Source organism: Polistes dominula, unplaced genomic scaffold (genome assembly GCF_049000335.1).
Source record: "Polistes dominula isolate Pdom_NZ unplaced genomic scaffold, Pdom_raw_medaka contig_31, whole genome shotgun sequence".
NCBI classification, from domain to species: domain Eukaryota; kingdom Metazoa; phylum Arthropoda; class Insecta; order Hymenoptera; family Vespidae; genus Polistes; species Polistes dominula.
In genome coordinates this window covers 1,492,194-1,515,214 of record NW_028300925.1, presented here as the reverse complement: position 1 = coordinate 1,515,214, position 23,021 = coordinate 1,492,194, and the positions used below count along the sequence as shown (strand labels likewise).

At 29.7% G+C, this 23,021-nt stretch overlaps 6 protein-coding genes across 9 annotated transcripts in view; 2 read left to right on the top strand and 4 right to left on the bottom strand.

Annotated features, from left to right (window-relative positions):
- Su(var)3-3 (lysine-specific histone demethylase Su(var)3-3) overlaps positions 1-14,432 on the bottom strand; it is a 149,912-nt gene extending 135,480 nt beyond the window's left edge. Inside the window, exons 1-10 of the mRNA XM_089171187.1 lie at positions 14,285-14,432; positions 13,544-13,766; positions 13,307-13,458; positions 13,067-13,228; positions 12,867-12,983; positions 12,602-12,778; positions 12,275-12,538; positions 12,057-12,194; positions 11,896-11,969; positions 11,654-11,802 (exon numbers count right to left, since the gene is read on the bottom strand). Coding sequence (XP_089027313.1) covers positions 11,654-11,802; positions 11,896-11,969; positions 12,057-12,194; positions 12,275-12,538; positions 12,602-12,778; positions 12,867-12,983; positions 13,067-13,228; positions 13,307-13,458; positions 13,544-13,766; positions 14,285-14,308 — 1,480 coding nt within the window. The 5' untranslated portion in view covers positions 14,309-14,432. The remainder of the gene's footprint in view (positions 1-11,653; positions 11,803-11,895; positions 11,970-12,056; positions 12,195-12,274; positions 12,539-12,601; positions 12,779-12,866; positions 12,984-13,066; positions 13,229-13,306; positions 13,459-13,543; positions 13,767-14,284) is intronic.
- Positions 14,433-14,568: 136 nt separating this feature from the next.
- Positions 14,569-16,588, top strand: LOC107064725 (uncharacterized). 2 transcript variants are annotated; one of them, XM_089171188.1, is made up of 6 exons: positions 14,569-15,287; positions 15,369-15,778; positions 15,864-15,963; positions 16,031-16,132; positions 16,205-16,363; positions 16,450-16,588. In XM_089171188.1, the coding sequence occupies exons 1-6, from the start codon at positions 14,994-14,996 to the stop codon at positions 16,504-16,506; spliced, it is 1,122 nt and encodes a 373-aa protein (XP_089027314.1). In that variant the 5' UTR covers positions 14,569-14,993; the 3' UTR covers positions 16,507-16,588. The 2 variants fall into 2 exon arrangements, with proteins under 2 accessions (XP_089027314.1, XP_015173220.2); XM_015317734.2 differs by having other exon boundaries at positions 16,205-16,516.
- A 19-nt stretch (positions 16,589-16,607) lies between these two features.
- Pex12 (peroxisomal biogenesis factor 12) lies at positions 16,608-18,094 on the bottom strand. Its single transcript, XM_015317731.2, has 6 exons — positions 17,960-18,094; positions 17,773-17,881; positions 17,483-17,679; positions 17,038-17,406; positions 16,870-16,955; positions 16,608-16,796 (listed from the first exon to the last, which is right to left on the bottom strand). Exons 1-6 carry the CDS (start codon positions 18,077-18,079, stop codon positions 16,685-16,687), a joined length of 993 nt encoding a protein of 330 aa, XP_015173217.2. The 5' UTR covers positions 18,080-18,094; the 3' UTR covers positions 16,608-16,684.
- Positions 18,095-18,325: 231 nt separating this feature from the next.
- Positions 18,326-19,692, bottom strand: LOC107064724 (ATP synthase subunit s, mitochondrial). 2 transcript variants are annotated; one of them, XM_015317732.2, is made up of 6 exons: positions 19,534-19,692; positions 19,369-19,460; positions 19,001-19,206; positions 18,751-18,913; positions 18,558-18,666; positions 18,326-18,424 (listed from the first exon to the last, which is right to left on the bottom strand). In XM_015317732.2, exons 1-5 carry the CDS (start codon positions 19,543-19,545, stop codon positions 18,558-18,560), a joined length of 582 nt encoding a protein of 193 aa, XP_015173218.2. In that variant the 5' UTR covers positions 19,546-19,692; the 3' UTR covers positions 18,326-18,424. The 2 variants fall into 2 exon arrangements, with proteins under 2 accessions (XP_015173218.2, XP_089027315.1); XM_089171189.1 differs by lacking the exon at positions 18,326-18,424 and having other exon boundaries at positions 18,442-18,666.
- A 62-nt stretch (positions 19,693-19,754) lies between these two features.
- On the top strand, positions 19,755-22,422 carry LOC107064722 (MRN complex-interacting protein). The gene is made up of 3 exons (XM_089171191.1): positions 19,755-20,010; positions 20,116-20,184; positions 20,282-22,422. Exons 1-3 carry the CDS (start codon positions 19,960-19,962, stop codon positions 20,366-20,368), a joined length of 207 nt encoding a protein of 68 aa, XP_089027317.1. The 5' UTR covers positions 19,755-19,959; the 3' UTR covers positions 20,369-22,422.
- The window catches only part of Sulf1 (Extracellular sulfatase Sulf1), a 90,553-nt gene continuing 88,266 nt past the window's right edge, over positions 20,735-23,021 (bottom strand). For both annotated transcript variants that reach the window (XM_089171186.1, XM_015317696.2), the window contains 3 exons: positions 22,797-22,985; positions 22,618-22,706; positions 20,735-22,529 (listed from right to left, as the gene is read on the bottom strand). In XM_089171186.1, the coding sequence (XP_089027312.1) occupies positions 22,494-22,529; positions 22,618-22,706; positions 22,797-22,985 (314 nt within the window). In that variant the 3' untranslated portion in view covers positions 20,735-22,493. The remainder of the gene's footprint in view (positions 22,530-22,617; positions 22,707-22,796; positions 22,986-23,021) is intronic.

The following is a 23,021-nucleotide window of genomic DNA, read 5'->3' as shown; positions in this document are numbered from 1 at the left end:
TTTAAAAATTTCGTGCTTCCAGAATTTTTCAGGTTTTTTAGCCAAAGAAATTTAATGCCATCTATCGACAATCATTATGAACTTTTCGAACAACCCAATAAATTAAAAAAAAAAGAACAGTAACCCTTAAAAAGAAGGGTTGATAATTAATTCGATTATTAACGAGTCACCTAATAATCCCTAAATCTTTCTGCAATTCTGAAGAAAATGAAGTAGGGAGAAAAAAATGAAAAAAATAAAAATAAAAGAGTAACAAGAAAGGTTTATTCTCGAACCTGGAATAATTTGAAAAGAGAAAACGAACAAAGGGGATGATGGTGTGGTAGTTACCTCTCTCTCTCTCTCTCTCTCTCTTTCTTTCTTTCTCTCGGATCGTAGTTATTCCTCGGCAACAGTTGGTCACGAGTGTAATGCAAATGCGATTATTGGCCGAAAATTTACGGTCGAATGCAATTATCCAATAAATTTAGGTGTTCCTAATAAAAAAAAAAAAATAACAAAAAACACTTTAACAGGGTAGATGTATACATATATATATACATATATAATACATACCAGGAGTATCGAAACGAGTAAAAGAGAATGAATGAGAGAGAAAGAAGACAATATGAGAGCTCTCTTTTCTCCTCTAACACCTCAACCCTTCCACACCCGATTTTATAGCCTTACAAAAGCCTCCCTCTCTTTACGAATCCATGATCGAGATAAACATCGGTATATCATTGGATAACGTTTCACGTTTTATGTTAGGGGTTATATGTATACGTTGCTACCCATAGTCCTCCCTGGTTGATCGTTAATTACTGTTAATGATATACCTCGGAAACTTTTCTATCGTCGGTTTTAATGACCATCGGCGACGAAGTGAACACAGAAAAGGGGAGAAACAGAAGAGAGAAGAGAAGAGAAGAGAAGAGAGAAGAGAAGAGAGAAGAGAGAAGAGAAGAGAAGTGGAGTGAGAGGGGGGGGAAGTAAAATTTAACGAGGACGAACACAGGGTGGCAGATTGGAGGCGCCTGGCAACCAGGTGACGTTTTCAGAAGACGATCCACACTGGGTTCCACACTGAACCATCTGTTGTGTCGTGCAACAAACACACGATGTTACACAGCCATTATTTTCCTCTATCCTATATAACGTATTTACGACTAGAATTCTAAAAAAGTATACACACGTCGATGTAGAAGAAACTAGCCGTGCGTCGATCTTCTCGTAATCGATCTTTCAAACCTTATCGAGATTATGTCCTTAAACGAAGATTAAATGTCCGATTTTGTATGTTACTTTTTTTTTTATTTTGTATTTTTATTTTTACCTTTTTACTGTCACTTTCTGTGTCGTGTGTGTGTATGTGTGTATGGATGTATGGGTGTAAGCTTGTATTTATTTGAAGAGTATATTTCGGATAAAATAAATAAATGGCAGTATGTGTAAATAATAATTTGTCAATATTTATAAAAGGGGGAAAATTACATCGTGGTTTGTGCATCGATAAACATTGGGGGGGGGGGGTATATGATAATATTTTATTATACATATATATTATATATATATATATACATACTCAGATTATCCAGTTAAAATATTGATTTATTTTTGTATTTATCGGTATAATATTAATATCTTATTATATCCTGATAATTTATTTAAAAGTACTGACAGAATTGTAAATATACATTAATCGATATAATATTAAACATTTCATTATTTATTATAAATACTATCCTAATAAATAGAAACTCTTTATATATAGTAAATCAATATTAATATTAATAATAATAATATTAAAATATTAATTTACTATATATATATATATATAAAAATAGTATATATAAATATATATAATTAATAATAATATAATTATTTAAATTAAATATAATTTTTTATTAAAATATCTAATATAATCCTAGGAATTATTAAAAAAAAAAAAAGTAATAATAAATAATATTTCTTTCATTAATTATTAAGATAATAATAACTTTCTTTAAAGGTATATATATAATATAATATATATGTATATATTAATTTATTAAAATATCTAATATAATCCTAGGAATTATTAAACAAAAAAAAAATAATAAATAATATTTCTTTAATTAATTATTGAGATAAGAATAACTTTTTTTAAAGGAAGGAAGAAAAAAATAAATGAAAAAGTAATACACAACAAATTGAAAAAGACATACAATAAGAGATAGGAAAGAAAGAGTGAGAGAGAGAGAGAGAGAGAAAGAGATAAAGGAACACATAAGCCTCGTTCGACGCTGATGTATGAGGCGTCAAGTTCTCAAGGGAGTCTAACAAATCGCTCACGAATGTCCAGGCAATTATTTGACCCGTAAGGAGAAAGTAAAGTGGCAAAAGGGGAGGACAAAATCACGAAAATCGGCGGCAAAACGAGAGAGAGAAAGATAAAGAATAGAAAAAGTAAGAGAAAGACATACTGTAACATGACTTTATTTTTTTTTTATTTTCTCATCCCCTTCCCTAAATCCTCTTGTTCTTCTCCTCCTCCTTCTCCTCCTCCTCCTCCTCTTCTGCCTCCTCCTCCACCACCACTTCTGGTAAACGTTCGGAGACGAGACACTTTGAAAGGCTGCATAATCGTCGTATAGCGTGTGCCCGAGCATTAACATATAATGGTCAGCGTCATTCTTCTCACCGTCACGTAGAGGACCCCGTTTAATCATTCTTGGTCACCCCGTCACGTAATCCTCCACCACCCACCCCCCACCCCCCGGCGTATCCCCCACACACACCTTTTCCGTACGATTGTTAAGAAAGATTACCGTACATTAATTTGAAAAATGCATCGACTAAGAGATAGAAGAGGAGGATAAGAGTAAAGGTTTCGTTTTTAAAAAAGAAATACACGTATGGTTTTAACTATATTTATATACCGGGTGTTTTAAAAGTTGTTACGGTTTAATTTAACGAACAAGAATTAGACACATTTTCTTCACGTTTAATTCGTAATGGATATGAATACGTTTATATTATTATTATTTTATATTATTATTATTATTATTATTATTATTATTGTTTTTTTATTTTTGTGTTTAACATTTTATACATCGAAACAAAAAGAAACAAAAAAAAGAAAAAAAAGTAACAAAGTATTGTCAATTATGTTAAAATTATTTCTATTATTATTTTTATATTAATATTATCTTATATATTATTATTTTTTATATTATTATTACTATTATTATTTTTATTTTATTTTTGTGTTTAACATTGTACATATCGGAACAAAAAGAAACCAAAAAAAAAAAAAAAAAATTAACGAAATATTCTAAATTACGTTAAAATTATTTCCATAACTATTTATTTTTCTATTTTTTCTTATATTTGTATATATTTTAGGTAAACTGATTTTTGAGGACATTCTACGAATGGTCGTGTATATATAATATTATAAGCTTTATAGCTTGAAATACGAAATAATGTTCATCATCTGACTAGTACGAACTTTAAGAGTGAATATTTTAAGGATTAAAATTATTTATATATATATATATAAACACATATGTTAGAGAGATAAATCTATAAATAAAAAAGAAGAAGGGTTGTTTGAATCGCCAGCCAAAGTACGTCAAAGTAATTCGTATAAATCCTCTTTAAGCTTTATACGTTATTAGCGAACTACCAATTCAAGTTACACGCTTTCAAATTGCTCCCCGAATCCCTAGGTCCTTCCTCTCTATCTATCCTCTCTCTCTCTCTCTCTCTCTTTTCATACGCACTCTCGTATTCAGCTAGGACGAATTCAAATTCTAGTTTCTAAGCATGGCTTTCCTAGTTCAAAGTTCTCGATAATGGCATGGAACTAGAGCTATCGAATGTCAATAGTAGTTTGAGCTGATTACGACATTGCGGATTACGTATTTACCGACAGGTGTACTTATATGCATATAATTTGTGTTTGTGTGTGTACATTTAGAATACAGAATAATTAAGTATATAAAAATATTAAAAAAAGAAATTAAAATCCAATTAATTAATTAAACGATTATATAAAACACCAAAAACAGATATATATATATATATAGAACAACGATTTCGATAAAAATAATAATAATAATAATAATAATAATGAACAAATAAAATATATTTATAAATCATCTAAAATATAATTGTAAAAAAGTCGAGTGTAGTGTCAGCAATGTTATCTTTCGTTATCTTTTAATATTTTTTTTTTATTTTTTTTTTTATACGTAAAGATATTGCACCAATATCAAACTGCATTGTCAAGGATAAACGCAACTTTTATCTCTCGCACAGAGACACAAAATGACAATATTACACGTTCGAGTTTTAGTTTCAAAAAGAACATAAAAAGATTAAAAAAAATAATAATAATAATAATACTTTAACCATTTATTTTTCTCTTAGGAATAAAACGACATTAAAAAGCAACCCCCGCATATAACAGATTAGGAGTTAAATTCAGAGTGAATGCTTTACGATGTTGTACGAGACGTTCTCTCGTATTATTTCTCTCTTTCTCTCTCTCTCTCTCTCTCTTTTATATACAAGTTAACATATACACGTAAAATACACATAGATTGTACTTTGAAGATCTAAGGTAAGGTATAAGGTATTCGCGGGTTGGCATACTCGGTCGAGAGAGACTATAACCGATGACAGATTGGCAACACGGTTTATACAAAGTGCAGAGGGGAAATAATTCGTTCTACGGACAACTTCATGACCCCTAAGTTACTTTCCACGACGTTATAGTACATCTATCCGCGACTTTAACGCCCCGCCGAGAAAATCCAGCGGTGCCTCTCATTGAAGAAGGAGGGAGGGGAGGGGAGGGGGGGGCGGGCAACACGAGGAGGGAGAATACACCATATTCCTTTTCTTCTTTTCCTATGGGTTCTTTCTCATCTGTCTTTTTTAGTTTACTTTACTTTACCCCATGCAAAGAGCACAGAAAACCTTCGACGTCCTCGACTTGTACTTACTCTCTCTCTCTCTCTCTCTCTCTTTTTCTTTATTCGCATAACTTTGTTATCGGTACAACTATATCCTCATCCTCATCCTCATCCTCATCCTCTCTTTCTCTTTCTTCTTTTTCTCTTCTCTCCCATTTATTTTCTTCTTATTATTCTTTTACATTATATTTTTCTCTTTTTGGTATACTGGGGTACGACCAACAACCCGTATAAAACTTATTAACCCATATGACTCGCACCGTACGTATATTTATGTATTTGTGAGTATATGTGTGTATGCATGTTTCTGTGTGTGTATGTGTGTGTGTGTGTGTATGCGCGCACTCTGCATCGAACCTTCATATCTTAATTATTCCATCTACGGTAAAAGGAGGAAAGTTGGCCTTCCCTGGGTTGCACCAACTAACGGAAAAATATCTCTCGATATTTTTTGCCAACCGAGATCAAAGGACAAGGACAAGACAATCAGAAAGAAGAGAGATAACTTAAATGATGGCTTAAGGAAGAAATAGGATCGAAAAACTTAAGTGAAAGCGTTACGAAGCGTCACGAAATCCACGTTTAAGCTAGAATAATAGTATTAGTATTAGTATTGGTGTCTAGTAATGGTAAAGACACCTATTAGAAAGGAGCACACGAGTTAGAAAGGTTTTAGTTACTAATCTGTGCCCTGGATTTTCCAAACTCTCGAAAGAATTTACGAAAATACAAACAAAAAGAAAGAGATAGAGAGAGAGAAATTGATAAAACCTTTTAACGTCTGAAAAAGAGTGAAAAAAAAAAAAAATAAGGAGAAAGAGAGATGATAAAAAACAAAATTCAATTCCTTTCATTATTATTTCTCTTTTGACAAATTTAATATGTCCAATAAATGAACGCAAATCTCGTACAAAAAAAGGACAAATATCTTTCCTATAATAACACGAAACACGAGAAACTAGTTTTTACTTATTTAATCACACTCGAGTTCTTAGTAAAATATATACAAGAAATAGTTATAATAATAATAATAATAATAATAATAATAATAATAATAATAATAATAATAATAATAATAATAATAATAATGAATTTTAAACAGCCACACACGATCTTATCTATCTCTGTTTCTTTCTCACACGTTACATATGAACATAAATTCTCTCTCTCTCTCTCTCTCTCTCTTTTTCTCTCTTTAAGTTTCTCTTTTACACAGAGAGTCTCCGTCTCTTTCTGGTTGGGTCGTGCGGCAAGAAATCTACTTGTTGACACTCGGCGCGCGCGAGAAGCGACGTTAAGAAGCGAAATCACGTGGTGGATCGTGATGAGGAGGACTGTACCCCAGATAGACTATCGACAAGGTACCCTACCGCGTTGCCGACACGAGGAGCGCGGGGGGAGGGGTAGGGGTAGGGGGGAGGGACGCGCGCGGCACACTGTAAATGGTAAAGGCGGAATCGTCTTCTTCTACATGTATATATGTAACTACATATATCGCACACACACATCTCTATGCGTCTACCTTCGATATATTCATGTATTATACGTATGTGTGTATACATATGAGTTAGTACGTGTATATATATATATATATATATATATATATATATATATATATATATGAAAGAGAGACGTTTATTATATGTGTTAGTGTACTCACGTATATGCCGAAAGTGGTCATGGGAAAGGTATCGGTGCGTTAAGGCCAAGCAAGACTGGATTCCGCGGGGCGAGGCCGGCTCGTTAGCGGGTAGGAGTGTACAAGGTCTTCGATACCTCGTAAATTACCACTCGACCCTCCTCCTCATCCTCCAATTCCTCACTCCTTCCTTACCCTTCCCTACCCTTCCCCTTATGTTCTCTCTTTCCTTCCTTTACCATCCTTTTCTTATTCTTTCTCTCACACTCGTTTTACTATCTTTCTCTTTCACGTAATGTTCTCTCTTTCCTTCTTTCTCTCTTTCTCTCTTTCTCTCTCTCTCTCTCTCTCTCTCTTTTAGGTACTACTACTCTCTTTTGGTGTTCAACTAACGTTAAACTGACTGCCTACGTTTTCGTCCTGAGGAAAGAAGAGAACCTCGATATACTTGGGGCTCATCTCTCTCGTCCTCTTCGATCTCGACCGAAGGGCATAGTAGAAAGCAAACGATGCTGCCCTTTCAATTCTCTCTCTTCGAGAAAAGAAGAAGAAGAAGAAGAAGAAAAAAATAGAATGGTCAAAAGATACAAGAGAAAACGAGAGATAGTAAAAACCGTAACCGGAAATAATTTTTATGCTAATTGATTGATTGATTGATTGATCAATTGATTGATTGATTGATTGATCGATCGATTGATTAGTTTCTTTATTTCTTGTTTTGTTTTGTCGTTAGATACGTGTGATAATTTTTTTTTTTTTTTTTTTTTTTTTAATTCGACCAGTGTTCAATTATATTTAGATTTTAATATTGACCAATTTAATATTCGTTAATTTATTAAGGTGAGAATAAAAATAATTCGTGTGAGAAATTTAAATGTGATTATAAAATAATGGGGAAAAACCTATTCGAAGTATAAACAATCCACGAATTTTGTATTAACACTTAAAATAATGTGTAATGTTTATATTAATTAATTCATTAAATTATATACTCTCTGAAACAATAACTGTAATTATTAAATATAATTTATTAATAGAATCTACTTAATAATAAATTATTCAGTTCCTATAAAACATTTTAATTAAAAGTATTTAATACTCAAAGAATTAAAAAAAAAACAAAAACAAAAACAAAACGATAACAATCACTTAAAATTAATTTATGTAAAAACTTCAATTTGAAATATTATTTTATAATAAATTACCAAAGCTAATAATATTTATAATCTAAATATTTAATTTATTTAATCTTTTCTTTTTTATCATCGAATTGACTTAAAAACGTAGAAAGAGTAATGGAAAGGGAAAGAAAAGTTTCTTTCTGTTTCTTCTTAATTAACGACGACACGTTATTAGCGCATCCTCCTCCTCCTCCTCCTCCCTCCTCCCCCCTCCCCACCTTCCTTTTTCGAAAGAAGGATACTTCGTTTGGTCCTTTTCATTTGGAGGAGAGAGAGCTAATCGGGCAGTGAAGAAATGGCCAGTTCGTTTTCAAGATAACATTCGACCGATATGCGTTAACCGCGAGAAACGCGTAGCTTTTTGGAAACCGGTTTCTCTTCCATGGTTCCAAGATCTTTTCTTACTCTTTCTCTTACTCTTTCTCTTTCTCACATTTTGCACTTCGTATCTAATAAATTAATTTTTTTTTTTTTTTTTTTTTCATATAAAATTTAATTTACAAAGGTGTCTCGATCGATTCGTCTATTTCGAAGCGTGCCATGTTTTCTTTTGATAAAATTTAACATATATTTTTATTTATATATCTTCTTAATATATATATATATAAATTACGTGTCACGTTGTTTGTCCGCAATGGACTCCTAAACTACTGAACCGATTTTAATCAAATTTTGCACCCTGTATGCAGTATCATTCAACTTGAAAGATAGGATAGTTTATATCTCAATTGATAATCGCAATATTATTTTATTAATCGCGAATTATTTGTTTATTAACAAAGAGTCATGATTATCTCTGTTAGTTCGATAAGATTCTAACAGATGGCAGTATAAGGTAATTCGTTCGACTTAAAGACGTGTGTATCGGATTGATTATGAGCCACAGCAACGCGTGGCAGGGCACACACTCCTATATAAATATATAATATAATATAAATAATATATAATTTGTATTTATATATTTTTGTTGTTGTTGTTATTATCTTTTGCAAATTCAGCAATGAAAGAAACCAATCTCCTCAGCTATATCATAGTTGGTTATTTCCGTGTATCCCATGTAAATTTTTTTGTCTATTTTTTTTTTTTTATATCTCATCAAAGGAAGAATAGAAGAAGAAAAAACATTTTTGACGATTAAGGAGGAGGCGTTGTTGAAGGTGTCCATGCGAATTCAACTTTACGATAATATAATTTTGGTTAGCGCGACACACAGAAAATGGAGAAGATTGAATGGAATGCGACGATTCGGTGGAGTCAACGAACGTTTATAGAATAAAAGAAAGAGGAAGAAGAAGAAGAAGAAGAAGATGAAGGAGAAGAGAAAGAGAAGGTAAGAAAAAGTTTCTTCTCTCGATAGCTCGTAAATGGTCCCGTGGTCCTGTCCGGACGTCGTACAACACTCGTGTACCATGTTTACGCATACGAATGTTCCAATGGATGCACAAAATCTGAAGAAAAGAGAAGAGAAAAAGAAGAGAAAAAAGAATAAAAGAGAGAGAAAAAATATCGATGGGTCGTGTCTACGTTCTGTCAATGAAATACCGTCGTGGAATTCTCAAGAAGTCCTTCGAGAATACCATCCAATACGAGAGAGAGAGAGAGAGAGAGAAAGAAAGAGTCGATCGGTAATCTCTCGATAATTTGTTGAAGAAAGAAAGAAAGAAAGAAAGAAAGAAAAGGAGGGGGAGGGCGGAGAAGCTAAATAAGCAAAAGAGAAGAAGAACTAAGGGAGGGAGCGGGGAGAGGGGGGGGGTATATAATGTTTGCACCTATCTCCGTCTTTCTCATTCTCTTGGAAAAAGATACGTCCGTAAAGTTCGTTAACGACCATATACCCCTACCCGCGAAACTGGATTCTGTACTCCAATTACGTACGACGAAAGTAAAAGGCAAAGAAGGAGTTCTTCGACGTATCGACTGCTACGTCCCGATAAGACCCCAAACGTCCGGCGTCGTCCGTTACGATGCCCAAAGAGAAAGGAAGAGATAGAAGGGAAGAAAAAAGGGGAGTCTACATATAAAAAAAGAAAAAAAAAATAATCAAGATAGAAAGAGAAAAGCAGGCATTGCTTCTTCTTCTTCTTCTTCTTCTTATTCTTCTTATTCTTATTCTTCTTCTTCTTCTTCTCTTCTGCTTTTAACTACGCACGAGAGAATTTTTTTCGGCGGTGATCCAAAAGATCGAGCACGCGACGGGTCAGCTTCGTTCGAGGGATCGAGAAAGGATGGAATCGATGGTCCGTAAAGCGCATCCCATGGAGATTATAAGGAAGAATCCATCGACGACCAACCCAAGAATAAAAATAAGAAGAAAGTTTTGGTTAGAAGAGAAACCTTCTATCTTTCTTTCTTTCTTTCGTTCTTTCTTTCTTTTATCTGCTTTCTTCTTTTTCTTTATTTTTATCCTCGAATGAGTAGCCATTGTCGTGCTTAATTTACCGTTAAATTGTTTACATCTCATTAATCGCGATAGAAAGGGTGAATGAGTGAATGAGAGAGAAAGATAGAAGATAGAAGCAAGCAGCAACGGTGACGGTGACGGTGACAGCAGCGGCAATGGTAGGACAATCAGGATCATCATCAACGATGCACGTCATTCAAGTCAGTCATGGACCCGTGGCCATCGCTTTAATTTCGGTCTGACTACTTTGTGAACTTTTTTATGAAGAACGAAGAGACCGCCGACCACCGCCGCGTAAGTCTCTTATTTCAACTATGCTATCCGAATTTATGCTACAAGATCAAAAAGGAACACCAATTTGAATTCGTTCAACCGTATCTTTCTTCTTTATTAAAGACAACAGAGAGAGAGAAAGAGAGAAATTATTCTATCATATTGATAGAAAGATGTTCTACAATGTCTACAAGAAGAATCTTGATTAATCAACGCAATCGGTGTAGGTAAACAAAGTGAATAAATCAAAGTATTACTGTATTTAATGACTACATGAAAAATATGAAATCTACGTGATAATAAAATCCGATCAGATTGTCATACGAGAAATCGAATTTTGATATCTTTTTTTTATCTTATTTCTTTGATGATAAGAACACAACAACAAGACTTCTCTTAAATGATTCTCAATTTAATATACACTTGCACAAAGAAATAAAGAAAGATCGAATCTTGAATGATCGAGTGAACGTTGTTGGAATTTGTCGAAAGTGTATGGTTAGCGGAAAAGATCGGTTGTTGCTTTTTGCGGCAACATTTGTGTAAAAGCCAATCAACGTTAAAGAAGTACCAAATCGCGGTACGGTATTCTTATAATGAGAGAGAGAATTAAAAAAAGAAAAAAATAAAAGAAAAAAGTGAGGGTACTCGATCCGTGGTAGGATAGGCCGGACTATCTACACGGGATCTCATGCTATCGGCTTTCAATAAGCTTGATAAAGTCAACGGGCTACGGGTTGGAAGGCAAAGGGAAAGAAAGTATCGGGATACTTCGAGAAAAGGGGATGCAACCCGCGAATAATTCACGCATTATCTACACCATCTTTTCTCCTTCTCCTGGTTCAAGCAAGTTCTCTGGAGACTACCGATAGGTACTCTACGCTACACACTTGCCCAACGAGCCTTGCTCTCCCTGCGTCCACATCTTTTACACAACCTACACGAATCTTCCCCTTCAGACAACGCTGCATATACCAAACAATCTCGATACGCGGAATCCACGTTCTCGATTAACTTCTAATAGACGTCGTTAAATATCCCCATATAGATAATTAACTGGCCATTCTTTTCAGGTAATAAGAAATAATAAAATTCATCTTCCTTTCGGTGGAAGATCGACAAAATACCATAATCGTTTTTCAAATCATCAAATTGTTTAACATACAATATTTATATGAATAAATGTGGTCTTTTTGTATCAAATATTTGGACTCACCGGTCAGATGACTTCCTGTGAACTCGAAATCGTCGTCCTGATCCCAATGCTTCAAGCTCAAATTGGACAGAGATGTTGCGTTGGCGAATTCCAAGTTTGCAAAATGCCAGTCCAGTATTTGACGATCCTTTGATGATAAGTACACGTCACTGTAATCAATCGTATATGTATAAATAAATTTTTCGTTATATTCATTATTATTATTATTCATTTTTATTAGTATTTATAATTAATGTATGTACCTTGGTGGAGATGCCTCCAACTCCTGTAACTTCGCTTCGATTTCTTTCTGCTGTTCCGCTAGCTGATCCCATTCCTACGAAGATTAAACAACAACTATCAATTTCTGTATATTAATTTATTATTGTATTAAGAACATAAGGTTTTTTTATTAAATGTTTACCTTGCAGGCATTATGAAGATCACGTAATTTCGAACGCAACACGAATTCTTGTGTGATATCCCTTGTCTGTGATTTATTTTCTGACATTTCTTTGTATTGTTTATTTAAATCTGTTATACGACTCATAATTTGTATCATCTAAAACAAAAAATAAATTTATATTTTTTTAAATGTATGTTATAACAACTGCAACAGCAATTATTGGATGCAATACTCACTCTATGTTGATTGGTAATTAATCTTCCTTGTAAAGAAAGAACCGAACGTAAATGTGCAACTTGTCTTTGTTTAACACCCTGTTCTTGTAAACGTATAACCCATTCTAATGCTTGACCTAACGATACCGGCCGTGTATTGGTACCTTGGCTTCCCGTTCCAGCATTGCCTATATAATTAAAATCTAGCTGATGTGACAGATAAGACGTTGCTTCTAATAATCTATTGAACTCTCGTTCAACCATTTCGTCTTTATCTTTTGGAACCTGTTTGATAAATGTTTATATTAAATAAAAGAAATATAATTATAAATGATTTACAATACGTACCGTTTGGCCATCACTTTCGTATAAAGGACACTTCTGTCGTATTTTATGAAGCTCCATATTAATTTGTTTGCTAAGAGTTGTCACTGGATTACCACCTAATCCTGTGACCACCATGGCTCCTAAATCCGCAATGTAAGATGATTTACGAAACGTCGCAATTCTTCCACCTACTCGATCCTAAAATGAAAAAATTAAGAATCTGTTTATTTATAAATATTTATAATGTATATTAGGTAATAAAAAGAGAAATTATATTAGAACGTACTCTTGCTTCTAGTACAATTACTTCTAAGCCAAATTGTTGCATTTGTTGGGCTGCTGCTAAGCCAGCTATTCCTGCGCCAATCACTATAACTTTACCTAATTTTTTAGTAGGTATTGGCTGCAATATACAAAACAATTACGATCAATATTATACTAAGTGAAGAAACTATATATAATACATTGGTTTTTGTTTTGACATACCTTTAAACGCTTAAAAACACCAAAATTTATAAAACCATGACGTTCTAAAAAGGAATGAATACGACGAGTTAATAAAGTATCACTGTTGTACGGTGGTTCTATGGCAGGTAGAGCATTTTCAATGATTAATTGTTGCTTTGGATTTTCAAGCCACAATTGTAGCTGAAAAAAATGATCATTAAGTTATTACAATACACCAAAATAAACAACGTTATTGATAGTCTTACAAATAAAACTTACAAGTCGATTTCTAATATGTAGAAATACTTTTTGTGTTTGTGGTGGTCCTCCGGATACATCTGGGAAACATGCCGCTTCTGTAGACGTTAATTTATCAAATGGAAGACGGCTTTGAAAAGCTGCACCTTCCAAACCATTTAATAATTCTTTCACTGAAATTATCATAAAGAAACAATGAGAGTTTTTCTTCCAAAGGATTATTTTTTAAATATATATATAAAAAAGGTTTGTAACTACCATGCGGATCTTCGTGGTCACTATCCTGATCCTCTTCTTCTTTTGGTTCTACTTTAGGCGCTGATGATGCTGGCACTGATAACACCGGATCAGATTCTTTTTTCACATCACTGACTATTTTCTTCTCTGGAGTAACAAGACCGGTTTTAGATTTTTCTGAAGTATCCGATGCATTTTCATCTTCCAATTGATTATATTTTTCTTCCATTTCCCTATACTCTACCTGTAGTATATACACACACACACACATGAATGCATTACTACATGATTTTATGATATTTCAACAATTTAAATAAATTAAAACAATTGTTTATGAATACAATAATTTATCTAATATTATAATTCATATAATAAAAGAATACTATGAATGATAATATTGTTATATGATATTAATCTATTGGAATATTGTATAATATTGATGATTCATCGAGAAAAAAGGATGCAATTATATAAAATAAGGTATCACTGATACTTCAATGTCTATCTATAATCAAAACATAACCTCACTCAATTAATCAAAGTTTTGATTAAACAAAGTCATTCTGTAATATTAAAATTTAATTAATAAAACATCATATAAGATTATTCGATTGAATTTGTTAATAAACAAAAGTGACAAGATATATAAACATGAGAAATTTTAAAGGAGTACTATGATAAATCTCATTTCAGTCAAGTAGTTGTAAGATAAAGTATCAGAATAGCAATAATTATATAATAATTAATAAATTCGTTGCATACCTTAGCTCTTTTTCTTCGACTCATCTTGATCGGATTTGGAAACTGTTAAGTAAAATAAAAATATTGTTGAGAATAATCACACGGGTTTGTTTTGACTCTTTGAACCGGCGGCATTAGAGGTTTAATACATAGACGTCAAAAAAGCAGGTAGATTGTAATCAACTTGGTGGCGCTAATAACGATCGACAGCAGCGCCACCTACAGTACAATTTTTCAACTTCTCACTCATTATCACAAATTTTAAATCGTACATTTTTATTTTCTTATATATTTCTGCATTTTTTTTTTTTTCTTAAAATATATTTCCATAATTAATATAATTATTATTAAATATTTAAAAGAAATTGTTTATAATGCCATATATGACGGTAAATTAAAAACGTCAAATGCATTATGGAATTACTCTCGTTTTTGACATTACAGGAGTGAACAATCAAACTGTATGATAATAAAGCGAATATTTCGTAAATGGAAATGTAATTATGAAAGCTCGTTAAGTATGAAATCATTACGTTTAAATAACGCTAACGAGTGGTAATAATTGAATTTCTCATAACGATGAAATTAATATTTTAAAAATGTCCTACTCTACTTAACGATAATTACTTGAAATACTCTTATCTGTAAAAGACTCCAGTACCTTTTCAGTCAGTTTTAATTTTATTTTGTACGAAGTAAGCCAATTTTGAACAATTAGAATACGTTCGAAATGAATTGTTTAGCTGATAACGATAATTTAATAATATTTTTACAATTGTTAAATATTAGCACTGCAACCTGGCCACTACAATCAGACACTAACATTTTAAAAAAAATTTTATATGGATTATTATGGTGGAGTTATGCTGTTAATGGTACAACTTCCATAATGGCATTACTGAGGGGTTTTTCTTATTATCGTCAAGATATCGTAAATATGATGAAATCAATAGTAGAATTTGTATACATATGCGAATCACTTTTCAACTTATGCTACTGCACATTGCAAAAATCCAATTTCAAGGTTGCAGCAAATCTATTTCAAAAATATTTATATACATTATTAAAATGCATTGAAATTTAATAAAAAAAAATTTGTTTATAGATGCTCATAGATGATATGAAACAATTATCAGCAAAATCAACTCCTTTTGAATTAACTCTGAGACGTAATAATTTAAAAACGACGAGCTTATTTTTAGGATTTATGTTTACCCTCTTCTTCAGTGGTGGTTCAATTTTTGTATTTGCTCCGTCAATAATACACAACAGAGAGATACCACTCAATACAATGTATCCATTTCCATTAACAAAAAAATGGGCGATGTATCTTGTGTATATATTAAACACATATACAGTTATGCAAGCATTTTGTGCTATCAGTGTTGACTTGTTGGTAATTGCAATATTAAGTAACGCAGCTTTTAAATTTATCATACTTGGGATTAAATTGCAAAACATTACCAATGATACTGAACTGAAAAATTTTGTTATTGAACATCAAGATGCTATCAGGTATTAATTTAAATAAATAATAATTTTGTTCATTGCTATAAATTCAAATAATTGATGATATGATAAACATATTCCTTTTTGACAGATATGTCACAATAATAGATAATACTGTTACACCCATCCTTGTTAAATCCATAGTAGCAGCATGCACATATTTAATTACATGTAGTTTGTTGTTGTTAAATGTAAGTACTACTTTTTTGATTTTAATTTTTTAAATAATATCTTCTATAAGTATTATCATTTTTATAGGATGTACCTTTACTACATGTAACACAGTTTGCTGCAGTAACAATATTATCTTTCACACGACTTCTCGTATGCAGCTGTGTGGCTCAATCAATGACTGACATCGTAAAACATATTATTTTTAAATAAGCATTTTATATTCATTCATTTTAAATACTGATGAGATCACTGTTTCAGGCTTCCAATTTAATTTCATTAATTACAGTATCCTCCTGGCTAGAATCCTCATCGACGATGCATAAAAATATACTTTTTATCATACAAAGATGTCAAAAGCCTATTACTATTTCGGTAAACGGTATTATACCTGCTTTATCTCTCAATTTTTGTGGATTGGTAAATACATTTATAATCTTTTCTTTTATTAAACATTATATTATATTATATTATATTTGTCTAATATTATTTTTTATATGTCATAGGTAATGTATAAAACATTTTCTTATATAATGACATTAAGAGCAATATTAAAAGTATAAAATATACAAAGATATATTTTACAAAAAAAAATGATAATAAAAAAAAGATAATACCAATCATATATTACTAATATATTCCAACAATTTGTTTATATAAGTAATAAATATAAATATATAATATTTTATTCATTATATACTTGCCTTTTCAATATTTCAATATGTACACCATCTTTCATATTTAATTTATATATAAACGTATTAAATCATTCTCATTAGCTGGAAAATTTGTAACTGGACAGCATTTCTTATTACGTACTTCAGGTAAAATACATTGGTAACAAAATATATATCTACAAATCAAAGATAATTATAATTGTAATGCGATGTAGAACAAGTAATGGTATTTAAAATTAATTTACATACCCTGATACCATAAGTACTGTACGTATATGTGGCACTTTCATACATAATGGACATAATCCTTTATATTTCTTTGCTGATGGTGATATCTTAAAATCAAACATTAAAATATTAAGCATTTTTTTAATGGAGTAAATTTGAGATTCTTTATTAAATTTATATTTTTTGTACCTTTGGAGCTGGCGGAGCTGGAAGCATCATTACATCTGTAAAATAATTCTCTTGACTCCACCAAGATAAAAATTGTAAACAGAAGGCTCCAATTTCAAGAGATCTAGCAAATGTTGATTGAAGTACATCCAATCCATCACTAATAGTGAAATTATTGCTTCTAACTTTGTACAATAATTCCGTAATAGGAACAATAGCTCTTGTTTCTGAATATGTAAGTACAATGCCAAGAAACCTTAACAAAGGTGTCGCATACATTGATCTTCCAGATACATAAAGTATATAATTACATAATGTTATAGATTCATATAAAGTGAAATAAGTATCGTGTCCTTTGATAACACATTTTCTGAGAAGTTTTTCCCATTTCTATAACAACAATAATATGTAATTTTATATAATCCAATTTATGAAATTAATTAAATACAATATTTTAGAGACTTACCGATTTAGGTACATAATTGTCAGCTTCTTGTAGTTTATATTGATAACTAAGTTTAAGTAACTTTCCTCTTAAATAAGGTAACAAAACAAGTAATATTATAGAAAAATATTTTTGTTTTCGTGTTAATTGATCATAAAACTTTTGGTTTACTAATCCAATACGCTTTAATCCATAAAACGTTTCAGAAAATGATCCAGCTAAAACAAATATAATTAATATTAGAGAACAACTTTTGTAATGTCATTGAAAATATCGTTTATAATTAAAATAAAAATAACTAATATACTTACAATATTTGTTGAGATAGTATCGTTGAAGAAATGTGTTAAAAATCAAATATCCTTCGTCAGACCATTCAAGTAAATGTCCATATCTTTCATAATTAAAAGATACAAGGAACTAAAACAAAATACAATTATATGACAATTAATGATTCATTATTATTTATAATACAATTTTATAATATTCATTACTTACTGATAGAATCTTTTTAAAAGCAGGTTCAAGTATATTGGCAAGAGATTCTTGTGCAACAATTTCAAAAATTGAAGGTTTAATGCATGTTGTTCCAGTTAAATGTGCACCCTTTTCTGCCATTGTTTTATAATTATTGTAAATATTAATGTTTTAAATTATAACAATTGTAATTGCTTAGTAATCATGATTCGTATGCATATAAAAGTTATTTCACTTTTTTTCATTTACAATTCAATGTCATATAATAAAATCTATTACGACACCACAACATAACCACAAAAAAACAAGATATGAATAGTATAAATTATCTACATTCCATTAAAATATATAAATTATTTACTTTTTCAATGACATCTACTTAATTACCTCAAATATTAATTTAATTTAGTAATTTCATCATAATCGTACATTATGTTTGCGAATAAATAGCAAGGTTATTAAAATCAAACATGGAGACGTATAGCGCTAAAACACAATTCAAATGTGATTGATACTAGTTTTCTATATATATATATATATATATATATATACAATTTATTCATATATAATTAATAAATATATAATGATAAAATCAGCATTTTAATAATAATAATTTTACTTATATCCATTCAATTTGAATATTTGGTAAATGATGTTTCAATTGTTTTTTAACATCAGTTGGATTTTCTACATATCTCAGTCCTTCAAGTTTCAATGTTTTCAAATTTCTACAATCATTTAATAAGAAACTGAATTTAGCAATTAATCATAAGATAATACATGTTTGTAAAGTTTTTAATATTTATACATACTCAAGTTTTCCTAATTTATACAATCCTTCATCGGTTACAGTTGGACAATCTATAACTTCGAGATGAGTAAGAGAGTTTTTTAAATACAATAATTTTGACATTGCTATATTGCAAATGTATCGACAACGAATAAGCTTAACTTCCTCTATATGATTGCAACCTTCTAAATAAACAATTTTATAATGAAATTAAAAGAATGAACAATTCATTTATCTCTTTTCTAAACTAATTTTCACTACGTCGTACTAACCAAAATATGGAAATCCTACATATGTTATGCCTGCATTTACAGCTTCAACCGATTGTATATAATTACTTCCTTTTAGTGTGATCAAAACATTATAATCCTTTAAATAATTAGATGAATTTTTCCATTTAACGTAGGCTCCATTTTTTAAAAGCCATTCAGCACAAGCTTGATCAGGGCCAACTTCTTTGATCCTTTCTTCACTAACACTTTGAATACATAATTAATTTTGTTAAATATAAAGAAAAATGCTAAACAATTCATTTATTATAAAGAACTGCATAGTTCAATATAAAATGAATGTTTGAATAAAAGAGAATTAAGGTAATGTTAATTATATTAATTTTTTGAAACATTTGTTATAAACAAACCTATTAAAAATTTTCGTCAACCAATAAAACAAAGATCTTTGTTGAAATTTGTTTTCTTTTCTTAGGGAAGAAATAAGTCTACCATTTAAAATCTGTAAAAAAAGAAAGAAATATTATAGAAAATGGATCATTTTTTTCTATAAGATAAAAATGAATGATTTTAACCTTATTAATCATAGTGAATTATTTCGATGAATTTATTTTTCTCATTTATTTATTTCTTTATTTATTTATTTACGTAAATACGTAAATACATTCCTATAATATTGCAAAACAATAATAATAGAATGCAATGTTACTTTACTTCTCTCATGCTATTGGTCGAATGCCTGCGCTGTTCGAAGAGCCATCTATAATTACAAACTTGACAGCTGATCAAACGGTATTTTAAAATAGTAGTGGCAAACTGTAACTCTGTGCTTACGATACTTAATATTTAAATATTAATTTAGATAAAATAAAAAAAGTATATTTATAATAAAAATAATAGTTATTAAAGAGTGTTTTTTTTAACAAATAGAATTTAATAGATTTCAAGGCTATTTCAAATTCAAAAGAAGAGTTCGAGTATTTGTTTATTGGAAAGAAACAATGCCGCAACAAATGAATGTACTTTGCTGTTATTCCTGTGAAATGTTTCAAGTAAGTTAATTGTTTCTATCTTTTATTGTTTTTATTTTATTTTATTTTTTTTCTATATATATTATTGTTTATTTTATTTGTTGCAATTGTACAACATTCATATAGGTTCATATCGTGAAAAAAGAACAAAAATGGCAGTGCAAAGTTTGTAATGAAAAACAATCTATTCGGCGAGTATGTTATTATTATTATTATTATTTTTGTTATAATTTTAATTTTATTATCATATGTAAATTAATTATAATACAAAACATGATTATATTGTGAATAGGTTTATTTTCAAGGATCAGGACAAGAGTGTCGTTCTCATGTGCAAGAATTAAACATGCAGAAATTAAAAGATCTTGAGTCAGAATAAACAATTCATTCTGATACAGAGATGATGGAGTTAATGAAATATAAATAAATAATTACGCAAATAGTTTTAAAAGAAAAAGAACCAAAATCTATAAATTCTGACTAAATTTTTTTTATTAATAATAAATGAAGTTGAAATTAAACCTAGCACGTAATAAAAGTTGAAAATATATTTAAAAGACATTCATATAATGATTTTTAATAGAAATGATTTTTTTTTTTTTAATTATTCATCAATGCAATGATTTTTATCCAACCAGTTATAAAATGCAAAAAAGTTTAACTTTTAGTATTTATAATAAATTATAACAAATATATACTTATCGTTTATATTTATAAAATTATGTCTGAAATTAAATAAAGACAATTATATATATATATATATTTATTCATTGGCAAATGAGAAATGATTTTTATTTAAATAAGTATTTCATGGCAAGGACAGTTGTGTCTAAAAAAGTAATACTTTTATTACATAATTAGATTCATAAAAATAATTCAAAAACTTTCTATTCTTTTTTTTTCCCCCCATTTTCGTTTTTTCCTTTTCATTTTTCCTTTTTTTTTCTTTTTTTTTGAATTATCTTTTTACAAGCTTTACAATGTCGTAAGATCAATAATTAAAAATATAAATAAGTTATTTATTTGTTATTATCTACATATGCACAGGTGCAAGCCTGAAAGCTAAATTATATCTGTAACGCATTATGAAATAAAATAGAATAAGCACTGGATGAAGTACAACAATAAAACTTTGTTTTGCTCTACGTGACGTAGTATATCAACTTACTCAGTTTACTGGGTATTTTTTTTTTTTTTTTTGATATTCTTAAACATTTTCTTTTTTTTTTTTTTTAATAATAACAATTGTAAATACATTGTCCTCGTTAAAATTTGAATCTGTTACAATAACAACGATGAAACAAATTTTGTTCGATTAAATGAAGTTACAGCAATATATATTTATTAAAAAAAAAAAAAAAAAAAAAAAAAAAAAAATTAATGTACGACTTTGTATAATAATATGAAGAGCAAAAACATAAATAAAGTAAAATTCAATAGAAATGATATATATGTGTATTATATATGTTATATTTCTAACACATATATATATATATGTATAATACATCTATTTTTTTTCTTACGTAATTTATTTTTTGTTTATTTATTTTTCTTTTTGTTTTTTTTTTCTTTTTAAATTCCCCTAGTACATACCAGTATTCTAACTTTTTATTAAACGTTCATCCGTTGCAGTATTTTTTTTATTTTTTTTTTTTTTTATTTTAAACAGAACGAAGAGTTTAGAGTATATAAACGATATCATTTATTTCTACTTATTAAAAGATAAAAATGATCGATTTCATATAATCGAAGTAAGAAAGCCGACGTTTGTTTTCGTTTGAAGCTAGTTGTAGAAAACATTTTTCTTGCTTATATATATCAATAAATGTACACAGTCTTAGGATAGTATAACAGCTGCGCTGCGGTGATCTGATTCGTTTTCGTATTCTCTTTTTAAATATTCATTTTAAAATATTAATAAAAGATGATTGTATTCGAGAAAACCTGGCAGTGCATTATAAGAACGTCTTTTTTTTTTTTTTTTTACTTCCAATAGAATTAAATTTTAGATAAAACACTTGTATGAATGACTTAACTAACTTTAAATAGTTATATTTAATTGTTTATAGTCGAAAGTTGCTTGTGTTTTATTTTTCTTTATGAATTTGTTAAATACAATAAAGTTATTAGAGATTGACTTTGATACAGTATCCATCCCAAGTTTTATATCATCGTCATTTAAAAAATTCATTTTTATAAATTAAATCTTAATAAGTTTTCATCTTTTTTGTGTTTTTTATATTAAATAGATTTTAAATAATTTTAATTGACCTATCCATAATCCTTGTCGCTAATATTACGAAATAATTTATAATATTATCAAATGTATTTGAAAATTTTGTGGCAATTTGATCCACTGTTGTCAAGAAAAATAAATTTGAAAAAAGATAACGAAATAATTAAAAAAAAAAAAAAAAAGAAAAAAAAACACAATTCTAAAATAAATTTACCAATACTGATGTCTGTGACGTCGCGTAATCGTCGCATCTTCATGATGTCTCAAGCTACTTTGCCAACTTCGACTTCGTCTGTTCCAAACGCTACAAAATTATAAACAAATCTCTCATTGAATTATATAAAAAAAAAGAGAGAGAAAATCAAATGATACAAATTAAAAAAAAAACTTACCTTGGTAATTTTTTTCCGTCTTTTATTAGGCGGACTACCGAGTTCACTTTCTCGAATAATTTGTAAGGCTGATGGCACAAATAAATCCTCTACGTAAACAAATAAAGAAATAAATGAAATAAAATTAACATCAATTTGTCAAAAAATGAAGAGAGCATAACAAAGATATTGTTACATACCAAACGTATTACTATACTTTCTTTTAGATATATATTTTTGATGTTGAACTTGAGGCATCGTTTCTCTTGCACTTCCTACTGTACAATCTCGCGTCCCTTTACAACCCTTCAAATGTTCTAACTGATCATGAAGATAGGATCTATCTGATGATGATAACATCGATATTCTATTCCATTGTTCAAACGGATCTATAAATAAACAAAATATAAAAATATTTATATTTA